Source organism: Podarcis pityusensis, assembly GCF_964106645.2.
Source record: "Podarcis pityusensis genome assembly, chromosome: 5".
In the NCBI taxonomy this organism is placed as follows: Eukaryota; Metazoa; Chordata; class Lepidosauria; order Squamata; family Lacertidae; genus Podarcis; species Podarcis pityusensis.
Window position 1 is genome coordinate 89,247,788 of NC_138032.1, and position 22,275 is coordinate 89,270,062.

The window sequence follows — 22,275 nt, forward strand, 5'->3', positions numbered from 1 at the left end:
ACTTGCCTCAACTCACGGCAAACGAAAACATTTTTGGCGTGCACAAACATTACAAAGCGGGGCATTCCACTGAGCGGGAGATTCCCAGGCTCTCGATCACGGCGATGGAATGAGCAAGGAATGAAGCGAGCTCTCACCTTCCATTTAAAGACCAGCATTCCAAATTTGCAGGCTAAACTTAGCTCCCTAAAATATAAAACAGCTGCCTTTCCAAAAAAAAAAAAGAACAAAACAGCTGCAGTTCCCAGTTACTTCGCTGGCGTTCGTGAGCACCCAATGCCTGCGAAAGTCAGGTGGCTGGCATGCAAACAAACTTAAATGCCAGAGGAATGTTTTAGCAGACAGTCTAGAGCAATAGCTCTAACCACCCCACATTAAAAATCTGTTTTCTCGGCAGGGTCACTGGTGTCAGACATGTTTCGAGTAAATAATAACAACAATAAATCCCTCGAGAACCTCTACTTTATCTCATAAAGTAATTTTCCTACTTCTCATGATGGCTGCACAGAAGGAAAAGGTTTTGGGAGATGCTTTCAGTGGCACTGAAAGTCAAAGTTTGAAGAGGGGAAAGTATTCCAGCTTCAGCTAATTGCCGTATAAATTTGAACCTGGCCAAGAATCCTGCAAGTTTGCCATCAAAACTATAACCTGCCGAGACAAAATTATTGTGACCTTTTTGCCCACCTGAGAAGATCAAGTTTGCTGTTCTTCATTTCTTCCTGGTGACGGTTCCAAAAAAATAATTGGCTCTTGAAAATTAGACGCGGAGGCTTGGAGTCTCAGCAATTTCTTAATCTGAAGAACTAAGAGGCTAGACCAATTCTAAGAGCCAGGTGTGGTGCAACTAACTTAGAATATCAGATAAAGCAAGGAACAACAGGTGTGTCATATTTCTAATTCACTATGAGAAGAGGGAATTTCAGTTGATGCAGCGCTCACTAGCCAAAATTCCCTCTTCCACACAGTTGCTTAAGTTCACCGTCATCCTTTGCATTTGATCAACCTAATAAAGAGACACATCCGGCTTCCTTGGTGGTTACAAAGCTATTTTTCTCTGAATGAGAAAGCCTGTGGCATTCGAATCAAGTCAGCTTTTATATTTAAGGAACACAATAACAGATGCAGAGTTGATGGGTTGTGTTGGTGTTTTTTTTTACAGAGGCTGGCATCCATGCAGACTTGCTCAGGGGATAAAAATGGAAAGGACAACATCGCCCTTGGCTCCGCTTTCCATCTGTACTAGAAGTTATCCAAACAAGGAAGCAAAATGTCTGATGTTTGCACTCTTACGGCTGCAAGGATAAGCTCCCTTTGTCCCCTGCGAGCAGCTGGGGCAAAATGCTTCGCTTGCTCCAAACAAAAAGTCCTCTATGACAAGAGAGTAGGCTTCCCTCTTTTAATACAGTTACCACGGAAGGCGTTTGGGGGGGAGGGGAACGAAGGTTTGGGGGTTCCGAGTTAAAGAAGTGTAGATAAGTCATCAGGCAGGCAGGGAAGGGTGGGAGCTGGAGAGGGGGTCCACCAGGGTGGCGCTGTGGTCTAAACCACTGAGCCTCTTGGGCTTGCCGATCGGAAGGTTGGCGGTTCGAATCCCTGCGACGGGGTGAGTCCCCATTGCTCTGTCCCAGCTCCTGCCAACCTCGCAGTTCGAAAGCACGCCAGTGCAAGTAGATAAATAGGTACCACTGCAGTGGGAAGATAAACAGTGTTTCCGTGCGCTCTGGCTTACGTCATGGTGTCGTGTTGCGCCAGAAGCGGCTTAGTCATGCTGGCCACATGACCCGGAAAGCTGTCTGTGGACAAACGCCGGCTCCCTCGGCCTGAAAGCGAGATGAGCACCACAACCCTATCGCCGCCTTTGACTGGATTTAACCGTCCAGGGGTCTTTTACCTTTTTACCACCAGGGTGGCAGCCCCCCCCAACGGGTCGCTCTGCCACCTTTGGTGGGGCAGGGATCCCTGTAGAAGCTGGAACCTGCACGGTTGTGCCCCCTCAGCATTTTGCGCCCAGGATCATGGCACCAACTATCCCCACCACCACTGATGCAATACAAGGTTCCAAAGTAACATGCTGGTTTCACCCTGTCAGTGAGCTGGGTGATGCTTTTGGTCCACATTGTGAATGTTGATTTGGGAAAGGTAGGGGCTGAGTTTCAACCGGTTTTTGGACATGGTCCGCGACAGAATGGGGAATGTTGCTCAACTGCCTCAAGGTATTTCTCCCTGCTTTCTCCTGTCAGGTTCAGGCAGGTTTTCTCAATCCCAATAACTTTATTGTACTAGCCATTGGCCATGACAAATCTGAATAAAAAATAAATACACGTAAAGAGATTTTATCCATTCTTAAGGAAATCAGCCCTGAGTGCTCACTGGAAGGACAGATCCTGAAGCTGAGGCTCCAATACTTTGGCCACCTCATGAGAAGAGAAGACTCCCTGGAAAAGACCCTGATGCTGGGAACGATGGAGGGCACAAGGAGAAGGGGACAACAGAGGACGAGATGGTTGGACAGTGTTCTCAAAGCTACCAGCATGAGTTTGACCAAACTGTGGGAGGCAGTGGAAGACAGGAGTGCCTGGTGTGCTCTGGTCCAGGGGGTCACGAGGAGTCGGACACGACTAAACGACTAAACAACAACAAAGAGATTTTGCCGCGCCACAAATCATAGTCTCTAGATCTCTGCGTCTCCCAGTTCAATGCTATATTGTCCAGGGGCTTCTTTCTCATCTTTTTGGCCGCCAGAGCAAAAAAGGCAACTTTGCGAGTCACTGGAATGCTTACATTGCTAAGAAGTCATAGGAGCTACTCTGCCGGGGAGAGACATCTTTCCTGTATGGGCAGTAGGGTGAGAAATCGCCCCTTGGGTCCAATGTATAGGTCTGGGCAATATATCAATATATCGCCCAGGACCAGTATACAGATGGAGTTCTGAGAGAAAAGTCTGGTTAACACTACAATGCGGAAATTGAACGATATACGGTGTATAATTTGAGGAGAAGCAAACAAGAGAGTTTTTGCCTTTTTTAGGACAGGCCTTGTCTATAGCAAGGAGACATTCAACTAAACATGCAGAGGAAAACTCCTGACAGCTACATAGCCAATCAAAGCATGTGTTAACCTGAGAAGGATCATACCCCTCTGACTGGTTGCTAGGCAACACTTCAATCACCACCACCCTCTTGGTTGGCTGTCTGACAATAAAATTAACCTTTAGGTTACTAACTAAATGACCTTTGCTGCTATACTTCCACATTATGCTTTTTTATTTATTGGAAGCCACCCAGTGGCTGGGACAACCCAGTCAGATGGGTGGGGTACAAATGATTATGATTATGATTATGATTATTAGGAGGAGGAGCAGACCATGATGTCGGCTTCACACAGAGGTATATCGCTGGTGAAACCACCACCACTCCTGAGTCCCTCTGCTAGTGGCGTCTGCTAGATTTCCTTACCTCAGCTGAGCAGTTAAGGGAGCCCACATATACAGAGTCTGCCTTTATACGGCACCCTGTTGTCTCACCCATCCAGGACGGCGGAGGGCATAGCTTGAAAACGCTGCTCAGTAAAAGCAAATCTCAGTGAGGCCGACTGGAGATTCGACAGGTAACTGGCTCTAAAATGGACCGTTTTTAGAAGGGGAGAGCATGTCAAGGCTTTGATCGCTGGGCAAGCTTTCTCAGCCTTGGGTTCCCTAGATGTTGCTGCACTACAACTCCCATCATCCCTAGTGAGAAGGGCTAGCCGTCAGGGATGATGGGAGTTGTAGTCTAGCAACACCTGGAGACCCAAGGTTGAGAAAGGCTGGATTTTGCGGGAAAGGCACTCTCTAAAGTTTAGCATCCGTTCTTCTGAAGAAGCCAGCTCTCTGAAATATCCCATACACAACATTCCAGTGCAAATGCACTTTGCCAATAGCCATCAATAATAATTAAACCTTTGAGAAGCAGCCCGTCCGTTTTAATGTCCATATATAGACAGACATGCATACGCAGCGTGCCAGACTAGGTTGAACGACACAGACGTTTCTCAGGGTCGAGGGAATTCTCAGGAAAATGACAGGGCTGGAGTGAGTCAAGAGAATTTGTGGCATTCCTGGAGTACATCCACCTCCCTCTATTTTTTTGAGTCGAGTTCCTTGTTTTGCTCTCCCTCTCTGAGCTAATTCAACAGACCCTTAGTCACAGGCTTTTGTTAATGTAGCACATTTTGGTCCCTGATTAAAATACTTCTCTCTCAAGAGCTGTCTGGGTGGTTGCTTCACTTCTTGGACAAGTTTTGTGACTTAAATTCGGCTTTTCTGTGCCGCTGGCGATTGAATGAAGAGGATATGCTGCCAGCTCCACTTCTTGGAAGTGATTCTGCAACAGTAAAACTAACTTTGACACAGAAATTCAGGGTGTTTGTTCCAAAGCTTTGGGAGGGAAGACAGGAACAAGAGAAGCATTGTGCAACTATTTACAACGACATTAAAAGAGTTCGCGCAAAAAAAAGTATCTGCAGTTCCTCCCATCCCACAATAGTTTTTCTGATTACTCGTGGTTATATATTAGCTCAAGAGTTGCATAATCTTGCACAATAATTGCTCATCTCCATTCCAAAGAAAAAAAAGGAGAGGAGGGGAGGGAGAAAGACGTTCTTGGACCATGAACCCAACTCTTATGAGCTGATCTGGCAGAATATGAAACCTTCACATAAATCTCCCACCAGGAAAGGAATAGATAGCCAAAAAGCAGGCAGGAGCTGGCACAGAAGCCGGAGAAGAGGAGAGGGGCTTTGGAAGGAAGGAAGAGGAGAGTCCATGATGAACCAACCGGAAGTGCTCTCCCCCCTGGAGAGAAGGAACTGCTGAGAAACTCCTAGCCCTGACATGAGAAGATACAGCAGACACTTGCTGCTTTTGCCGCAACCACAAAAGTCCATTACAAATTTCAGCCCACACCAGGGGCATAAGATGGGGAGGGCTGGGGGGCCGGATGATTTGGGATCCCTGCCCTCCCTGACGCTGGGGACCTCCAGGCCCCAGCCTTGCCGCTGAATGGCCGCCAAGGCTCGCGTTAGCTGGCTGGGCCCTGTGAACCTTCTGTGTCCCACACCTGCCCGGTGGCAGCGGCAGCAAGGGTTTGGCTGGCATGGCGGAGGAGGAGTTTGGACTTGATATCCCGCCTTTCACTCCCCTTAAGGAGTCTCAAAGCAGCTAACAATCTCCTTTCCCTTCCTCCCCCACAACAAACACTCTGTGAGGTGAGTGGGGCTGAGAAACTTCAGAGAAGTGTGACTAGCCCAAGGTCACCCAGCAGCTGCATATGGAGGAGTGGGGAAACGAACCCGGTTCACCAGATTACAAGTCCACCACTCTTAACCACTACACCACGCCGGCTCTCCGCTGGCGGGTTTTATTCGCCCTCTGTGCCCAGCCAGGCACTATGTGTAATTCATGCAGTGCATGGCATGAGTGGCACTGTGGTCTAAACCACTGAGCCTCTTGGGCTTGCCGATCAGAAGGTCGGCAGTTTGAATCCCTGTGACGGAGTGAGCTCCCATTGCTCTTTCCCAGCTCCTGCCAGCCTAGCAGTTCGAAAGCACACCAGTGCAAGTAGATAAATAGGTACCATTGCAACGGGAAGATACACAGCATTTCTGTGCGCTCTGGCTTACATCACGGTGTTCTGTTGCGCCAGAAGCAGTTTAGTCATGCTGGCCACATGACCCGGAAAGCTGTCTGTGGACAAATGCCGGCTCCCTCAGCCTGAAAGCGAGATGAGCCCCCCAACCCCATAGTCACCTTTGACTGGACTTAACCATCCAGGGGTCCTTTATCTTTACCTTTAAGGGTGTGAGGAAATGAACTCTCTCCCTCCCCACCAACCCCAGCCTTCTTGCATCGAACAAGAAATTCCGAAAGAGTTTTGCAGTGGTACCTTGGGATACATACGCTTCAGGTTACATACGCTTCAGGTTACAGACTCCGCTAACCTAGAAATAGTACCTCAGGTTAAGAACTTTGCTTCAGGACGAGAACAGAAATCGTGCTCTGGTGGCACGGCAGCAGCAGGAGGCCCCATTAGCTAAAGTGGTGCTTCAGGTTAAGAACAGTTTCAGGTTAAGAACGGACCTCCGGAAAGAATTAAGTACTTAACCCGAGGTGCCACTGTATAAGCACATTCAGCCAAACATGATTACAGACCCCTTTCAGACCTTCCTATGTTGTGCAGGAAGCAGGAGCAGAGCTAGGGAAATGTACACCTTGCCATGTACTTTATTTGTTCAAAACGTTCTAGATCACCCTCTATGCAAAGAATCTGTGGCAGGGAATAATCAAATCTCTATTAGAATATGAGGCATAGCAATAAAATAGGCAGGCAGATGGAACGCCTCCTATCAGCACATCCTGAAACCATAATAAAACATCCCATTCCAACAGGAGACCAGAGTAGGCATTAGCCAAATTTCAGAGGGTTTCAAATTTCATAGCCAGAGTGCCACCACTGAAAAGGCCCTCTCACATGTCACAGCATTGTGTAGCAAGTAGTGGGGTGCTTAAAAGGGTTTCCTTAGCAGATTGGGAGGCCTATACAGGGAAAGTATTTAGGTATTTGAGTCTTCCAGGGCTTTGTAAGTCATCAGCGAACCATTGCATTCAGACCAGAAATGTACTGGCAGCCAGTAAAATTATTTAAGAACCAGTAAAATGTGGCTGCAACTGGCTGTCCAGCCAAACAGCTTCATTCCACATGCACTGCAATGTTGCGTCATCCTCAAAAACAGCCCTACGTAGAGCACATCACAGTAACCCAACAGGAGATAATCTAAGCATGAATTATTGTTTCCAAGCTGTCACTGTCAGGGAATAGCTGAAGCTCGTAAATGTGGGAAATTGCAGTCAAACAGAACTATGTGCGAGTGCTAGTTAGTGCATGAAAGGGTTAAAACAAAAGAGCTAGTTTCCTAGACTCAGCTTGGCCATGATCTCTCTTCTCTGATGAGAGATGAAGTGAAGTCTTCTCTTCCTGTTCTCACTCTCTCCGCGCCATGTAACTGACCAAAGGAAGACATGCCTAAGCAAACTCCAAGCTTAGAGCATGTGTTTGAAGCTATCTTGCTGTATTTTCTACCTGTGCTCTCCTTGCCGCTGCTTGGATAAATGCATGAATCTGACCTTTGGAATGTTTTGTAAGTAAAGCATTTTAAACTTACTTAACAGTGTGTGCTTTGTTCATTGCAAGAGGGGCAGAAAGAGAGGAGTGCTGTATACAACTAAATGGGATAAAAGGGTCTAACAACTTACATTCCTAACACCTTTGTGAGTTTAAACTCTGCTACTGGGAGCTCTTTCCTGCTGGAGAGTGAGTTTAGCCCTGGGTCACAGGGATTCATATTTTTCCTCCTACAGTAAACCAACCATAGCTGTGATATGTGCTCATTGGATACTTGAGCCAGGCAGATTTCATTCCTCCAATCCAAATGCTACTTTACCTGCCCACGGTCAGAATTATTTCGTCTATGCAGCCCTTGATTTTGTTCTGTGCTTCTAGGTGAGTCATGCTTTCTGTATCTTCCCCATCAATGGACATGATAACATCTCCAATGCATAAATTGGCAGCTGCAGCTTTGCTGCCAGGGGTTACCTGCAAGAAGAAGAAGAAAAAAGATAAACAGAAATTGTCACCAAAGCAAAACTCAAGGCCCCAGGCTGTTCTTTGTATACTGGTCCTGGCTTGTTTGACAAGAGGAACCGGGAGTTGGCTACAAAGAAACTAGCAGAATGCCTTTGAATATTTTATTGAAAGGCACAAACATAAAAACTGTAAATGAATCACTCTTAGGCCTCTGTAGTACAGTGCTAATTTTACTGGTCTGCCTTATGGGGTTATTGTAAAGGATCAATGAGATACTGTCTTGTTTCACACACCATTCTACAAAAACGGTGACTTTGTGCATATTAACAAACACTCACCAGTGGGGGAAAACAAACAGCAACATAAAACTGGACTAAAGGAAAAACGAAAACCCATCAATCAACCAGCTCGCTTTTTAGTTTCCCCTAGCTTTGGCTTTCACAATGGAATGATAGAATGAGTGGGAGTCCGCGGTTAAGAAAAGCACATTCATTCGCAATGAGCCATCTCTGAACTATTGCATACCAGTTTGCCATTCCTAACAAAAGAGATCCAAACATTTAGAACACAAAACATGGCACAGAAATGTTGAGTGTTTCTGGCTCCTGTGAATTCTGGCCATCTTGGCCTTCAGTACTTTTCACGAGGGTAGAAACTTAAAAAGAAAAGTAGTATTTAAATGTAGTGTGAAGGGGGTTCACGTTTCTGAGCTGTGTCTGCTGAAACCAGAGGGGTTCTAAAAGTAAAGGTAAAGGGACCCCTGACCATTAGGTCCAGTCGTGACCAACTCTGGGGTTGCGGCGCTCATCTCGCTTTTTTGGCCGAGGGAGCCGGTGAACAGCTTCTGGGTCATGTGGCCAGCATGACTAAGCCGCTTCTGGCGAACCAGAGCAGCGCACGGAAACGCCGCTTACCTTCTCGCCGGAGCGGTACCTATTTATCTACTTGAACTTTAAGGTGCTTTCAAACTGCTAGGTTGGCAGGAGCAAGGACTGAGCAACGGGAGCTCACTCCGTCGCAGGGATTTGAACAGCCGACCTTCTGATGTGCAAGTCCTAGGCTCTGTGGTTTAACCCACGGCGCCACCCGCGTCCCAGAGGGGTTCTAGGAGCCATAAAACTTTGCCACACTCCAGTTTCCAACATGACATACAGATTTATTGTTATCACTGACAAGATGCCCATTATTTCATTCAAAGCAACGTCATTGGGTGGCATAAACTGTCATCCTCAGATGCAGATCCATTACCCCAAAGCAGTGTTCCATAGAGATGACCCACTAGAATTAATTCACCTTCTTCTTTTACCGAAATAACACCTGATCACTTCTTTAATTGTCTGGCCAACGTTTTCTCTAGTTGACTCCATGTGCACTTGAAAGGTTCCTGAACTGGTGAAGATGAGATGTGCTTTATGGGGAGTAGGGTGATTTGATTTAAATCATATTGATTTAAATCATTAGTCAGTAAGACTTGATTTAAATCTTTTTTTACAGAAAGACTTATTCTTGCTGGTATAATCTTAATATTTACAACCAGTGGAAGGTTTCATTTTTGGAATAATAAATTTTCAGAGTAGTTTTCACAGTTCTACCAAAAATTACTGATTTGGTTATACTATTAGAAATAGTACATAGACCGATAATTATGAAATTATTGTGATGTTTAACAAGTGAACTGTTTATATTTGGATAACTTTTCTGCTGTACTTTATTGGAAGGAGAAAATAATCATTTCCTTAATAACAATTTGAACAATTTATTTAACTAAAGCAATAACATTATAGCATATGTATCCATGTTTGTTAACTGATGTGGTTAAACTTTTGTGTTTTTGTTTTTTTAACTTAGCCTGAGTTTTAGCACACATGAAAAACTTAAAACAAATCCTTATTTCCTGATGAATAGCCTTTGGACTATAATGTAACTTAAATAGAAGAGATATTTCCTCCAAAAGGATCTTATTTTAAAAATCTGGTTTAAATAAAAAAAAATCCATTAAAAAAAAACTTTTTAAAAAACCATTTATTTTTATTCACCCTGCAAAGCACTGTGATTGGATGGCATAGACTGTTATCCTCAGATGCTGGCTTTGAATGGTTCTTTGCAGATCCCTTACTACCCCAATGCAGTGTTCCACAGAGATGACCCACCAGAAGTGGAATTAATTCACCTCCCCCTTTTACCAAAATAACATCTGATCCCTTCTTTAATTGCCTGGCCATCATTTTCTCTTGTTGACTCCATGTGCAACTGAAAGATTCCTGAACTAGTGGAGATGAGATTGGAGGATTGTCGGTCGGAGAATGGATGGCGGCTAACAGACTGAGGTTGAATCCTGACAAGACAGAAGTACTGTTTTGGGGGGACAGGAGGCGGGCAGGTGTGGAGGATTCCCTGGTCCTGAAGGGGGTAACTGTGCCCCTGAAGGACCAGGTGCGCAGCCTGGGAGTCATTTTGGACTCACAGCTGTCCATGGAGGCACAGGTCAAATCTGTGTCCAGGGCAGCTGTTTACCAGCCCCATCAGGTACCTAGGCTGAGACCCTATCTGCCTGCGGACTGTCTCACCAGAGTGGTGCATGCTCTGGTTATCTTAGGCTTGGACTACTGCAATGTGCTCTACATGGGGCTATCTTTGAAGGTGACCCGGAAACTACAACTAATCCAGAACGCGGCAGCTAGACTGGTCACTGATTTCCCCAAAACAAGCATACCATAATAAATACAGTCGTACCGCAGGTTACATACGCTTCAGGTTACAGACTCCGCTAACTCAGAAATAGTGCTTCAGGTTAAGAACTTTGCTTCAGGATGAGAACAGAAATCGTGCTCCAGCGGCGCGGCGGCAGCAGGAGGCCCCATTAGCTAAAGTGGAGCTTCAGGTTAAGAACAGTTTCAGGTTAAGAACGGACCTCCGGAACGAATTAAGTACTTAACCTGAGGTACCACTGTACAGTCGTGCCTTAGATCTCAAATGCCTTGGGCTCCTGAATAAATCTGCTCCCGAATGATCGAAACCTGGAAGTGAGTGTTCCAGTTTTTGAACGATTTTCGGAAGCTAAATGTCCGGCGTGGCTTCTGGTTGGCTGCAGGATGCTCCTGCAGCCAATCGGAAGCCACATCTTGGTTTTGGAACACTTCCAGGAGTTGGACGGACTCCCGGAACACATTCTGTTTGAGAACCAAGGTACGACTGTAGTTTAAAATTCAGATGAACGATACCTTCAAAAATCCCTTATAATGAGGTTAAAAGGACTGTTAGCACCAGCATACAGAATAATGAGAGTGAAAACTGGTCTTATCCCCCAAGTATTGTATACTGAACTATAACAAGCACAAGATAAGGTGGCAGGACTATTTTGTTTTTACATCTAAATTAAACAATAATAGCAGTCAGTGCCAGAAGCTGGAATAGTATTTGACTAAATCATCTCCCCATTATTTAACAAGCCGCACCCACTGTTTCCTTTGGCAGGCTGGAAACCGTTCCAGTAACTCTCCATGTGAAAATAGCTTTCCTGATTCTAACCTCCAGCTCTTTTAAAATGCTGTAGTAGAGCTGTCTGCAAGCATGGCTTTTTTCTCCTGAACAATAAATAAATGAAATAAAAGTGTCCTGCCATCCCAGCACACAGGAGAACACCCTGGGCAAAGAGCTCTTGGGGTATTTGCTATAGAAGCAGCTAACTTGCTCTATAGAGCCAGTTACCATCTTCAGGGTTTGCCAGAGGTCAAAAATAGCCATTATTGGTTTGCATACTGTATCCATTTAAATCAGGCACCCCCAGACTCAGCCTCCAGGTGTTTTGGGACTACAACTCCCATCATCCCTAGCTAACAGGTCAAGGATGATGAGAACTGTAGTCTCAAAACATCTGGAGGGCCGAGTTTGCCTATGCCTGATTTAAATGCCTAGAAAGAAACAACTCCCTATGATCTGGAATTAGCTGGGCTGAAATAATAATAATTTATTATTTATACCCTGACCATCTGGCCGGGCTTCCCCAGCCACTCCGGGCGGCTTCCAAAAAAATATTAAAATACAGTAATGCATCAAACATTAAAAGCTTCCCTAAACAGGGCTGCCTTCAGATGTCTTCCAAAAGTCTGGTAGCTGTTGTTCTCTTTGACATCTGGTGGGAGGGTGTTCCACAGGGCGGGCGCCACTACCGAGAAGGCCCTCTGCCTGGTTCCCTGTAACTTGGCTTCTCGCAGTGAGGGAACCGCCAGAAGGCCCTCGACGCTGGACCTCAGTGTCGGGGTAGAACGATGGGGGTGGAGGGGTGGAGACGCTCCTTCAGATATACAATGGTACCTCGGGTTACATACGCTTCAGGTTACAGACTCCGCTAACCCAGAAATAGTGCTTCAGGTTAAGAACTTTGCTTCAGGATGAGAACGGAAATCGGGCTCCGGCAGCGCGGCGGCAGCAGGAAGCCCCATTAGCTAAAGTGGTGCTTCAGGTTAAGAACAGTTTCAGGTTAAGTACGGACCTCCGAAACAAATTAAGTACTTAACCCGAGGTACCACTGTACTGGACAGAGGCCATTTAGGGCTTTAAAGGTCAGCACCAACACTTTGAATTGTGCTCGGAAACAATAAAAATTACACATTCAAGTGATAACAAAATCAGGGTGGCTTAAAAAACCATCCATGAGTGGGGCAGTCCTTCTGAGGAAGGTGGGGCAGGTAGCGGCAAAACATATGCCTGTGCTCCCGAGGGGGGCATGGCGCAGAGGGTGCCCTGCCAGCTGCAGGATAGCCTCTTGGGCGCACACACCCTGCAGCCTGGGACGGAGAGAGCCACTCACGGGAGCGGAGCGAGCCGCCCATGGTGGACATTTGCCTGCCCGTGACTCCCAAGCCTCCCCCAGCTGTCAAAGGGGAAGGGAAGAATGTCGCTGGCAAAGAGGCGCAGCTCCCCCCCTTAACCCGACCCGATGGCTCAAGGTAGGCTTGGGAGTCACAGGTGGGTAGCGAGCCAAATGTCACCCCCTCAGTGAGGGCACCTGGGGAGGTCCACCTTCACCGCCCCCCTTCCTATGCCCCTGGGGGCAGGGGGGTTGAAACAGATGGGCTTTTGGGTCACTTCCCAACCTACAGTTCTACAAATACACGAGTTTCACCAATCGTGCCTCTTATTACACAGCTGCTTGCAACGATTCTTCAACATCAACTTTGTTGGACTGGTCATGTCATGCGGATGCCTGATTATCGTCTTCCAAAGCAACTACAGTGGTACCTCGGGTTACATATGCTTCAGGTTACATACGCTTCAGGTTACAGACTCTGCTATCCCAGAAATATTACCTCGGGTTAAGAACTTTGCTTCAGGATGAGAACAGAAATTGTGCTCCGGCGGCACAGCGGAGCAGGAGGCCCCATTAGCTAAAGTGGTGCTTCAGCTTAAGAACAGTTTCAGGTTAGGAACAGACCTCCGGAACGAATTAAGTTCTTAACCCGAGGTACCACTGTACTCTATTTTGAACTTAAAAATGGAAAATGTGATGCTGGTGATCAACAAAAGAGGTTTAAAGACTGTCTCGAGGCAAGTCTAAAAAAATATGGTATAAACACTGACAACTGGGAAACACTGGCCTGTGAGAGCTCCAGTTGGAGAACAGCCTTGACCAAAGGTGTCATGGGTTTTGAAGATGCTCAAACTCAGGACGATAGGGAGAAACGTGCTAAATGTGTAAACCTCAGTATGATCAACTCCCACCCAGAAACCTATGTCCCCACTGTAGAAGGACGCGTAGATCCAGAATTGGCCTCCACAATCACTTATGGACTCACTGTTAAGACCGTGTTCATGGAAGACAATCTTACTCGGCTATGAGTGATCGCCAAAGATGACGACTGAAGAAACATTGGGCAGTGTTAATTTTAGAGGAAGTAGCTCAGCATCTCTGTCGCTCTTGCGTCTCTTACTTTTGTACGGACGGCATTCATATTTATTCTTGGGCAAAATGGATATTCTTTTAAATAAATATTCCTTGCTATTCTGTTAACCCAATTCAGAGACATGGGTTTGAGGAAGAGGGAGGTTCTCTCACCCATAATTCCCTGCCAGGCTCACAGGGTTTTAAGCTATGATCACCATCAATAAGTTGTGCATCACTTGAGCCTAAGATGCCCTATGGAACCTCTTCTGTGTCCAGCGGAATTCTGAACCACCTGCGACTCCTTTCCCTTTCTTCCATATAAGGGTTTTATTATATTTTTGATTTAGGAAAAGGAAAGGGGAACAGGAAGCAATGGAGGAAGGCAGTGAAGGAGTGTCTCCAACCCCCATCGTTCAGCCCAGACAATGAGGTCCAGCTCCAAGGGCCTTTTGGCGGTTCCCTCCCTGCAAGAAGTGAGGTTACAGGGAACCAGGCAGAGGGCCTTCTCGGTGGCAGCACCCGCCCTGTGGAATGCCCTCCCATCAGATGTCAAGGAAATAACTACAGTATCTGACTTTGAGAAGACATCTGAAGGCAGCCCTGTTTAGGGAAGTTTTTAATGTTTGATGCTTTATCGTGTTTTTAATATTCTGTTGGGAGCTGCCCAGAGTGGCTGGGGAAACCCAGCCAGATGGGTGGGGTATAAATAATAAATTGTTATTATTATTAGAGCCTCAATTGATGTAGCAAGGGGGCTGCCCTACATGAGCAGGAGAAAGGTGTGCATTTTGAGCCCAGCAAAGAAACAAATGTCAGCTTACTTTAAGCTCCTGCTCACTCCTTTGAAGCCCTGCCCTTACCTGCCACACACCTGATGTCAGGTATGATGTCAGGTATAAGGGTGGTTGTGGCTTCCAAAAAATGACTTCACGGGCCAAGTTTGGCCCATGGGCTGGAGGTTCCCCATCCCTTCCTGTGCCACAATGTCATTTTATTTTTTTTCACCTAGGAAGAATAGCAGCTCCCTATTCCCATTCTTCGGACGAGGAACTGAGCCCAAGGTACAACTGAATTGGACTATGCACCAAGATTTACCAGGCAAAAACTGTGTACTCGTTCAGCTACCCATTTGGAAGGTTTTGTGTGGCGACCCACCAAAATAGTCCACCTATTTTATGAAAACATACGCAAAACACAAGAAGCCTTGTTTACGCAGATTCTCAAGTAATAAACAAAAACAAACCCTGTAGATTTCTGGGGAGCAGACACAAAAGCAGCATAAGGGTTCTATCTTAGCAGAGAGAAATTGGTAGATTGTGTCACATACACAAAAAACAACTCCCTCAGCAAATGTTCACCCTTTTTTATTGTTCCCTTTGCTAAGAAAAATGGTTTCGAAACCAAACTGCTGGAGGGAGCCTGCAAATTACTCCACGGCAGATCCCATTTTGGAAAGTATGTGGTTAGGCGCTTAACAAAAAAATATGGATTTGTTTTCCGTAATCAAAACCCCTGTTTTGCTGAAAGGACTTTGACAGAGAGCTGGGCTGCTCCGGAGAATGAGATCTGAATCAGGAGCCCATAGCCTTATTTGAACATCGTACCCAGAGCTCCATAACCTACTAGCAGCCTGGAATTCCAGCAGCAGAAACTAACCTTTTCGCCTCTGGCTATTTGAGGCTGGGAAAGAGAAAGAAGGGAAAGGTGAGCTCCTATTCACCCTTCCTGAGTCTTAAATAACCCTGCTTTTAAACTGGTGGAAGATCTCACAGCACTGCTGCTCACTCGGAATCATGGTGATATATTCCTAAAAGCAGGCACCGTTTTCTGAGAATAAGCTTCCCGATGTCTGGTGTCAGAGCTGTCTTAAGGATATCTGGCGCCGTGGTGCAAAGCTCACTCCGGTGCTCCCCCTGCCAGCAGCTGGAGGGCGGCTCCTTTGGCGGGCAAGAGGCAGAGACTGGACGCTTTGTGCCGCTGTGGCCGCGGCAGGCAGAGGCTCCGAATGTGGCGCTGCTTCGGCGCGGCATCGTGGAGGCGGGCAAGGGCAGCGAGCTGATGCCAGGAGGCGCCGCATCCAGCCTCCGCCTCTTCCCTGGCGCCCTCCAGAACTTGACGCATTGGCGCCCTGCACCCCTATGGATAAGACATCCCTGTCTGATGTATCTCCTTGGGTTAAAAAGGTAAAGGGACCCCTGACCAATAGGTCCAGTCATGACCGACTCTGGGGTTGCGGCGCTCATCTCGCTCTATAGGCCGAGGGAGCCAGTGTTTGTCCGCAGACAGCTTCCGGGGTCATGTGGCCAGCATGATTAAACCACTTCTGGGCGAACCAAAGCAGCGCACAGAAACGCCGTTTATCTTCCCACCGGAGCGGTACCTATTTATTTACTTGCACTTTGAAGTGCTTTCGAACTGCTAAGTTGGCAGGAGCAGGGACCGAACAACGGGAACTCACCCCATCGAGGGGATTCGAACCGCCAACCTTCTGATCAGCAAGTCCTAGGCTCTGTGGTTTAACCCACAGCGCCAAAAGCACTGCTCAGTTGAAGGCATTATGAGACAACTACATTCAATGTGGGCTGGGGAGAAACCAGAGAAAATTAGGAGATTCACTGCAGCATAAGCTTTTGCAAGTCACTCCATGGACACTTCTGGCACAATACATCATTGTAAGTTTCTTTAAGGTGCCACAAGACGTGTCTTTTAATTGTAATTTTTCCCAAAAAATCATTTTCAGATGGTGATATCCAGTGTTACATCATACTCAGAGCAGAATAATGAAATCAATGGAATTAAGTAGCTTAAATCCACCAATTCCAGTGGGTCTTCCTGGAGTATGACTGTCATGCAAAAAATTAAATGCTAGAATTCATTATCTTAGGCCACCCTAAATCTGTGAGTACCAAGGGATTGGAGTTTTTGAAAAAGCTAATTGCTTTTATTATCAGTCAATAAAGGTGGCAGAGGGAGTACTAAGAACAGTCAGAAATATACATTTTTCCTACTAGAAGGATGGATGAAGTATTTACAGCGAGTGCATTCGGTAGGATTCCTGGTCATTACCCTAACGAAAATGTGAAGGCAGGAATATTCAGACAATGACAAATACTTTGTCAACAGTGCTAGTTGATACCTTGGGGGGGGGGTGTTCTTTCAACCCTAGGGACAGAGATTAGCCCCCACCTGGGCACAACCAAGCAGCTGTTACTGCAGCACCAGCCACTCCCCAGGTCTCAAGTAGGTGCGGCACCTCCCAGAGCTTTCCTCCTTCCTCCAACTTTGGCAATCTATCAGGCAAGTAGAAACAGCACTCCGTCGAAGCTGAAGGAAGCAGCCACCGCAACAACAAAAAGTTCAGTCCCCATTTAAGGGCAGAAAACTGTCAGTTTATTTCAAATACCATTGTGATCTGTAACATGCAGGCTGCAAAAATTTGGGAAAATACAGGATGTTGGGTTTTTTTAACCACCCATGTGGCCCATCACCTCCTAGCTTTTACTTTTGGCATTTGCTTTCACCCTTCCAAGTGCTAACACGCCTCGGATCATCAGCCCGATATCTGCAATGGATTTGAAAGGGGATTAGACAAAATCCCAGGAAATTCCAAGGAGCTGGGAGCATTCCTCGCGATTTTATCAACGGGTAGCTAATCGACACCTCCAGACTCACGGGCACCACCGCGCGCCTCTGAGCACCAGCTGCCAAGGAAAAAGGGCCGGGGAAGGGCTGCTGCCGGCCGGCTTCCCAGCTCCCCTTGGCCGGCGGATCCTGGCCCCGATCCCGGATTTCTCTCCTTGGGTCCCCCAACCCGAGAGACCCCTGCTGAAGATTCAGAAGAGCTCAGATTCAAGCCCGTCTCAGAACTGGAACGTCCTTCCCTAAAAAGCGAGGGGATGGGGACCCAAAGGATCCGGCTCGAGGCGCGGGAGTTGCAGTTGGCGACGCAGGGCGTTCTGCACATGTTCAGAGGCGCTCTCTTCCTCCCGCTCCAATCCCAATCCAGGTTTCTCCCGGAAGTTTCGGGGCTCCCTGCTTACCCTGGAGATGGTGAGCGGCTGCTCGAAGTCTTTGCCCCCCACCAGGCGGAAACCCCAGGGCGCCGGCCCCTGGAGGACTATGCGGTGGGTCTTGCTCATGGTGCTTCGCCGCAGGCTGTGCGATCCAGCCGGCGCGGCGGGGCTAGGCTGCTCCGCCCCACCCCGGGGCGGAGACTCGGGCGGGCCCTGAGCAGGCGCCGAGCGGGGAAGGAGCTACTCCCTGCCCGGCCTGGACTGACTGACTCCGCCCCGGGACGCGCCGCGGGGAGGAGAGCAGACAAGGGTTCTTTTTTGCGCGTGCCCGGCGTCACCTTACCTGATGCCACCTCGCCAAAGGAACAAAGGAGTCCGATCCGAAAGCCGCGCCCTTTCCAGCCGGCAAGCAACTTTTCCCCGCACCCGGATCGTTTGGATGCGGGCGGTTGGTTCCAGGAACGCACGTGGAAGCAATTGCGCGCAATTACGCGCAAGCAGTGTTGGAGACAACCTGTGGCCACGCAGCCAAACGGGGTGCTGGGAGCTGGGAATTTTGGCACTAGCAATCATGGGGTTGCGGCACAAGGGTGCTTCTGAGCATGTTCATCAGCTCATGAGGGACACGTGCAGCAGAGGGAAGTGACTGCAACGCCTGCAGCCCAGCTGGTGCCAAACGGTATTGTTCTGCTTTTATGGGCGTAGCCAGCGGGACAGCTGCCCCCCACCCCAAATCAAATGAAGTAGAAATTCTTAACTGACCAATTGCATCACAGATAACTCAGTTGTGCGCCCCCCAAGCCTGCCCTCCTAAAATAAATCCTGGCTCCGCCCATGTCTGCTTTCCTTTGGACCACCTCAGGCCAAGAAGGAAATCTTGTGGTCTGAGCAGTCCAGACCTCCATACACAGTGCCCTGGAGAAGTCACTTCCGCGCTGCTAATGAAGCAAAAACATCATAGAAGGTAGTAGTTCTCTGCAGCCACAGTCCGCGCTGTAATCTCCAGTGGTTTGGCTTCACCCCGGAAGGCACACTCCATTGTCCCAGAGCTCATTAAATTGGACCCACTACTGTGAAGTAAACCTAAGTTGTACATATTTGTGAGAGAAATATATATATAAAAAAACAGAAGTCACTAACCAGACCTAAAAGGTTTCAAAAAGGTTTGGACCTTTTAGGTCTAAAAGGTTTAGAACTTTAGGTTTAAACCTTTTCAAAAATTACCAACAATAGAAGAATGGCAGATGAAGATGATAGATTTTTCGGAGCTAGCCAACCTAACCGGAAGAGTCCGCGACCAGAAGGAGGAGGAATATTGAAGAATGAAATAAATTTAATGATTATTTAGTTAAATTTGTTAAGTTAAACTAACTGGAAATAGCTTGCAGATACAGTGGTGCCTCGCAAGACGAAATTAATTCGTTCCGCGAGTTTTTCCGTCTAGCGAATTTTTCGTCTTGCGAAGCACAGTGTCGGAAAAGTTTTGGAAAAGCTTCAAAAATCACCAAAAACCTCAAAAAAGGCTACCACACCGCGTTCTATGAGTTGCTCCTCGAAGTCAAGTTGCAACTGTATTAACGGTGTTAAGAAAAAGGAAACAAACTTGCAAAAAACGCAAGCCCATAGGGAAATTCGTCTTGCGAAGCAGCTCAAAAACCGCAAAACCCTTTCGTCTAGCGAGTTTTTCGTCTTGTGAGGCATTCGTCTTGCGGGGCACCACTGTACTTAATGGGCTTAGGACTTTATTTATGTTAACTGATGAATTAATATGTTTAATTCTATAAGGTGAAGATTTAAGGATGTTAATGTTTAAGTTAAATTTCATAAAAATTGGGATTTGGAAAACCGTTAAAAGGACATGCAATGAAATTCAACCAAGGGGAAGCGAGGAAGTCGCTTAACAAAGTTAATAACTGTAATTTTCAATAAGGCTATGATTTATGTTTATGTTTGTTTGTCTTGTGTGTGTGTTTGTTTGTTTATTATATGGTGAAAACCAATAAAAAAATTTGGAGGGGAAATTGAACCTTTTCAAAAAGGTCTGGTGACTTCTGCTTCAGTGTATCTGAAGAAGTGTGCATGCACACAGAATCTCATACCAAGAACAAACTTAGTTGGTCTCGTAAGGTGCTACTGGACATTTTTTTAATTATTTTTATATGTTTCTACTGCGTCAGACCAACACGGCTACCTACCTGAACATTTGTGAGAGGTTTGTTCTGCAGACAAACCAAGTGCCTCCTTGGCGTTCACATAATGGAATACACCCTCGATACAGATTCCTGACAGATTCACATCTCAATTTCGGCAGGCCGTTATCTTATTTTGACTTTTGCAGTCGCCGCACAGAGAGGTCCATGGCCTACAGAAGTTTCAGGCAAAGCAGGGTAAGTGGACCCTTTCAGCAAGTAGTATTTGGGCAGCTTATCTACTCTGGTGATTACAGAGTACAAGTTATGGCGAAACATTCAAGCAACCCTACTCTGTAGAGGTCCCGCTGTAAAAACCAAACAGTGCCAAAAAGCAGTACCCTGGTTGTCAAACGGCTTGGTTCCCGAACAAATCGGCTCCCAAACGCCGCAAACCCAGAAGTGAGTGTTCTGGTTTACAAATGTTTTTTGGAAGCTGAACGTCCGATTCGGCTTCCATGGCTTCTGATTGAGTGCAGGAAGCTCCTGTAGCCAATCAGAAACCACGCCTTGGTTTTCTAACCATTTTGGGAGTTGAACGGACTCCCAGAATGGATTAAATTCGAGAACCAAGGTACCACTGTAATCCAAACCTGTCCCTTTCATTTTCAGATCTTGCCAACTCAATCTCCAGGCTGCCCTGCTTAAATTTAAAACATGTTCACAAGTAAAACCAAATGCAACTGCGTGTGGAAGTAGGTGCACAATTTAGGGAGCTCCCTCTCCTAGGCTCTGTCTCTCCAAACTCCTGAGTGCAGCAGAACTATCAAGAACCTCTGCCAATCTTAACACCCAAAATGGTCTGTGGGGAAGGAGGTGGTCTTTCAGATATTTGGGACCTCCGTTGTTATAGGGAGCATTTGAAACAATTCAAGGTGCTAGTTATGACCTAAGTAAAGGTAAAGGGACCCCTGACCATTAGGTCCAGTCGTGACCGACTCTGGGGTTGCGGCGCTCATCTCGCTTTATTGGCCGAGGGAGCCGGCGTACAGCTTCCGGGTCATGTGGCCAGCATGACTAAGCCGCTTCTGGAGAACCAGAGCAGCACATGGAAACACCGTTTATCTTCCCGCTGGAGCGGTACCTATTTATCTACTCGCACTTTGATGTGCTTTCGAACTGCTAGGTTGGCAGGAGCAGGGACCGAGCAACAGGAGCTCACCCCGTTGCGAGGATTCGAACTGCCGGCCTTCTGATTGGCACACCCTAGGCTGTGGTTTAATCCACAGCGCCACCCGCGTCCCTTAGTTATGACCTATAAATCCCTAAAAAGGTGGGGGGGCAGGCCACCTCCTCCCCTAAACGCACTTCCTCAGGACTCTCAACTTAAGACCGGAGTGAGACATAAACATCATACTACTCTTCCAGCTGGAGAGGTAAGGACAAAGGGCCTCACTGCAGTTGAGACCAACATACAGTACAGTGGTACCTCGGGTTACGGACACTTCAGGTTACAGACTCCGCTAACCCAGAAATAGTACCTTGGGTTAAGAACTTTACTTCAGGATGAGACCAGAAATCGTGCGGCGTCGGCAGTGCAAGGCCCCATTAGCTAAAGTGATACCTCAGGTTAAGAACAGTTTCAGGTTAAGAACGGACCTCCAGTACGAATTAAGTTCTTAACCTGAGGTTGTTGTTGTTTAGTCATTTAGTCGTGTCCGACTCTTCATGACCCCCTGGACCAGAGCACGCCAGGCACTCCTGTCTTCCACTGCCTCCCGCAGTTTGGTCAAACTCATTCGAGAACACTGTCCAACCATCTCGTCCTCTGTCGTCCCCTTCTCCTTGTGCCCTCTATCTTTCCCAACATCAGGGTCTTTTCCAGGGAGTCTTCTCTTCTCATGAGGTGGCCAAAGTATTGGAGCCTCAGCTTCAGGATCTGTCCTTCCAGTGAGCACTCAGGGCTGATTTCCTTCAGAATGGATCGGTTTGAGGTACCAGTGTACTAACAAGCGGTCTGCGCCTCTGTTTTCTTGGGCAAAGAAGAGGAATCACCAGTAGGTGGCAGGCTGTCACCGGAAATCAAAAAGGCATTGGATTCTAGGTTAATACTGGTTGCATGGAAAGCTCTTTCGATAGGCAATAGGATGGGGTGGGGCCTGGCAATCTCAGGGCATGGCTGGAGGGGAAGCCGGACAGGGATCCATTTCAAAGTCTTGTAGGAAGAGCCAGGGTGGTGTAGTGGTTAGGGTGTCGGACTAAGACCTGGGAGACCAGGGTTCAAATTCTCACTTGGCCATGAAGCTCACTGGGTGACCTTGTCGGCCTAACTTACCTCACAGGGTTGTGGGGATTAAATGAGGAGGAAGGGAACAATGAACTCTTAGGGGGGAAATGGTGGGCTGTAAATATGAGGGACGGGGAGAGAGGGGGAAGGAACTATGTTTCCATCCACAGAAGTGGTGGCACTTGCTGTGCCATCCTGAATCATGCATGTCAAATAATGGGATTGCAAGGGTTGGGCTAAATGACTCTAGGGGTCCCTTTCAACTCTGTTATTCAACAGTTCTGTTATTCCAGGTCAGGAAGTCTTCACCAGCATTCATATTCAAGGGAAGGGCAAATAATCC

The 22,275-nt window shown here is 47.2% G+C and overlaps 1 protein-coding gene across 2 annotated transcripts in view; it reads right to left on the reverse strand.

Annotated features, from left to right (window-relative positions):
* PDLIM1 (PDZ and LIM domain 1) overlaps positions 1-17,700 on the reverse strand; it is a 42,446-nt gene extending 24,746 nt beyond the window's left edge. For both annotated transcript variants that reach the window (XM_081005660.1, XM_081005661.1), the window contains exons 1-2: positions 17,544-17,700; positions 7,477-7,628 (exon numbers count right to left, since the gene is read on the reverse strand). In XM_081005660.1, coding sequence (XP_080861786.1) covers positions 7,477-7,628; positions 17,544-17,642 — 251 coding nt within the window. In that variant the 5' untranslated portion in view covers positions 17,643-17,700. The remainder of the gene's footprint in view (positions 1-7,476; positions 7,629-17,543) is intronic.
* Between the last annotated feature and the right edge of the window lie 4,575 nt (positions 17,701-22,275).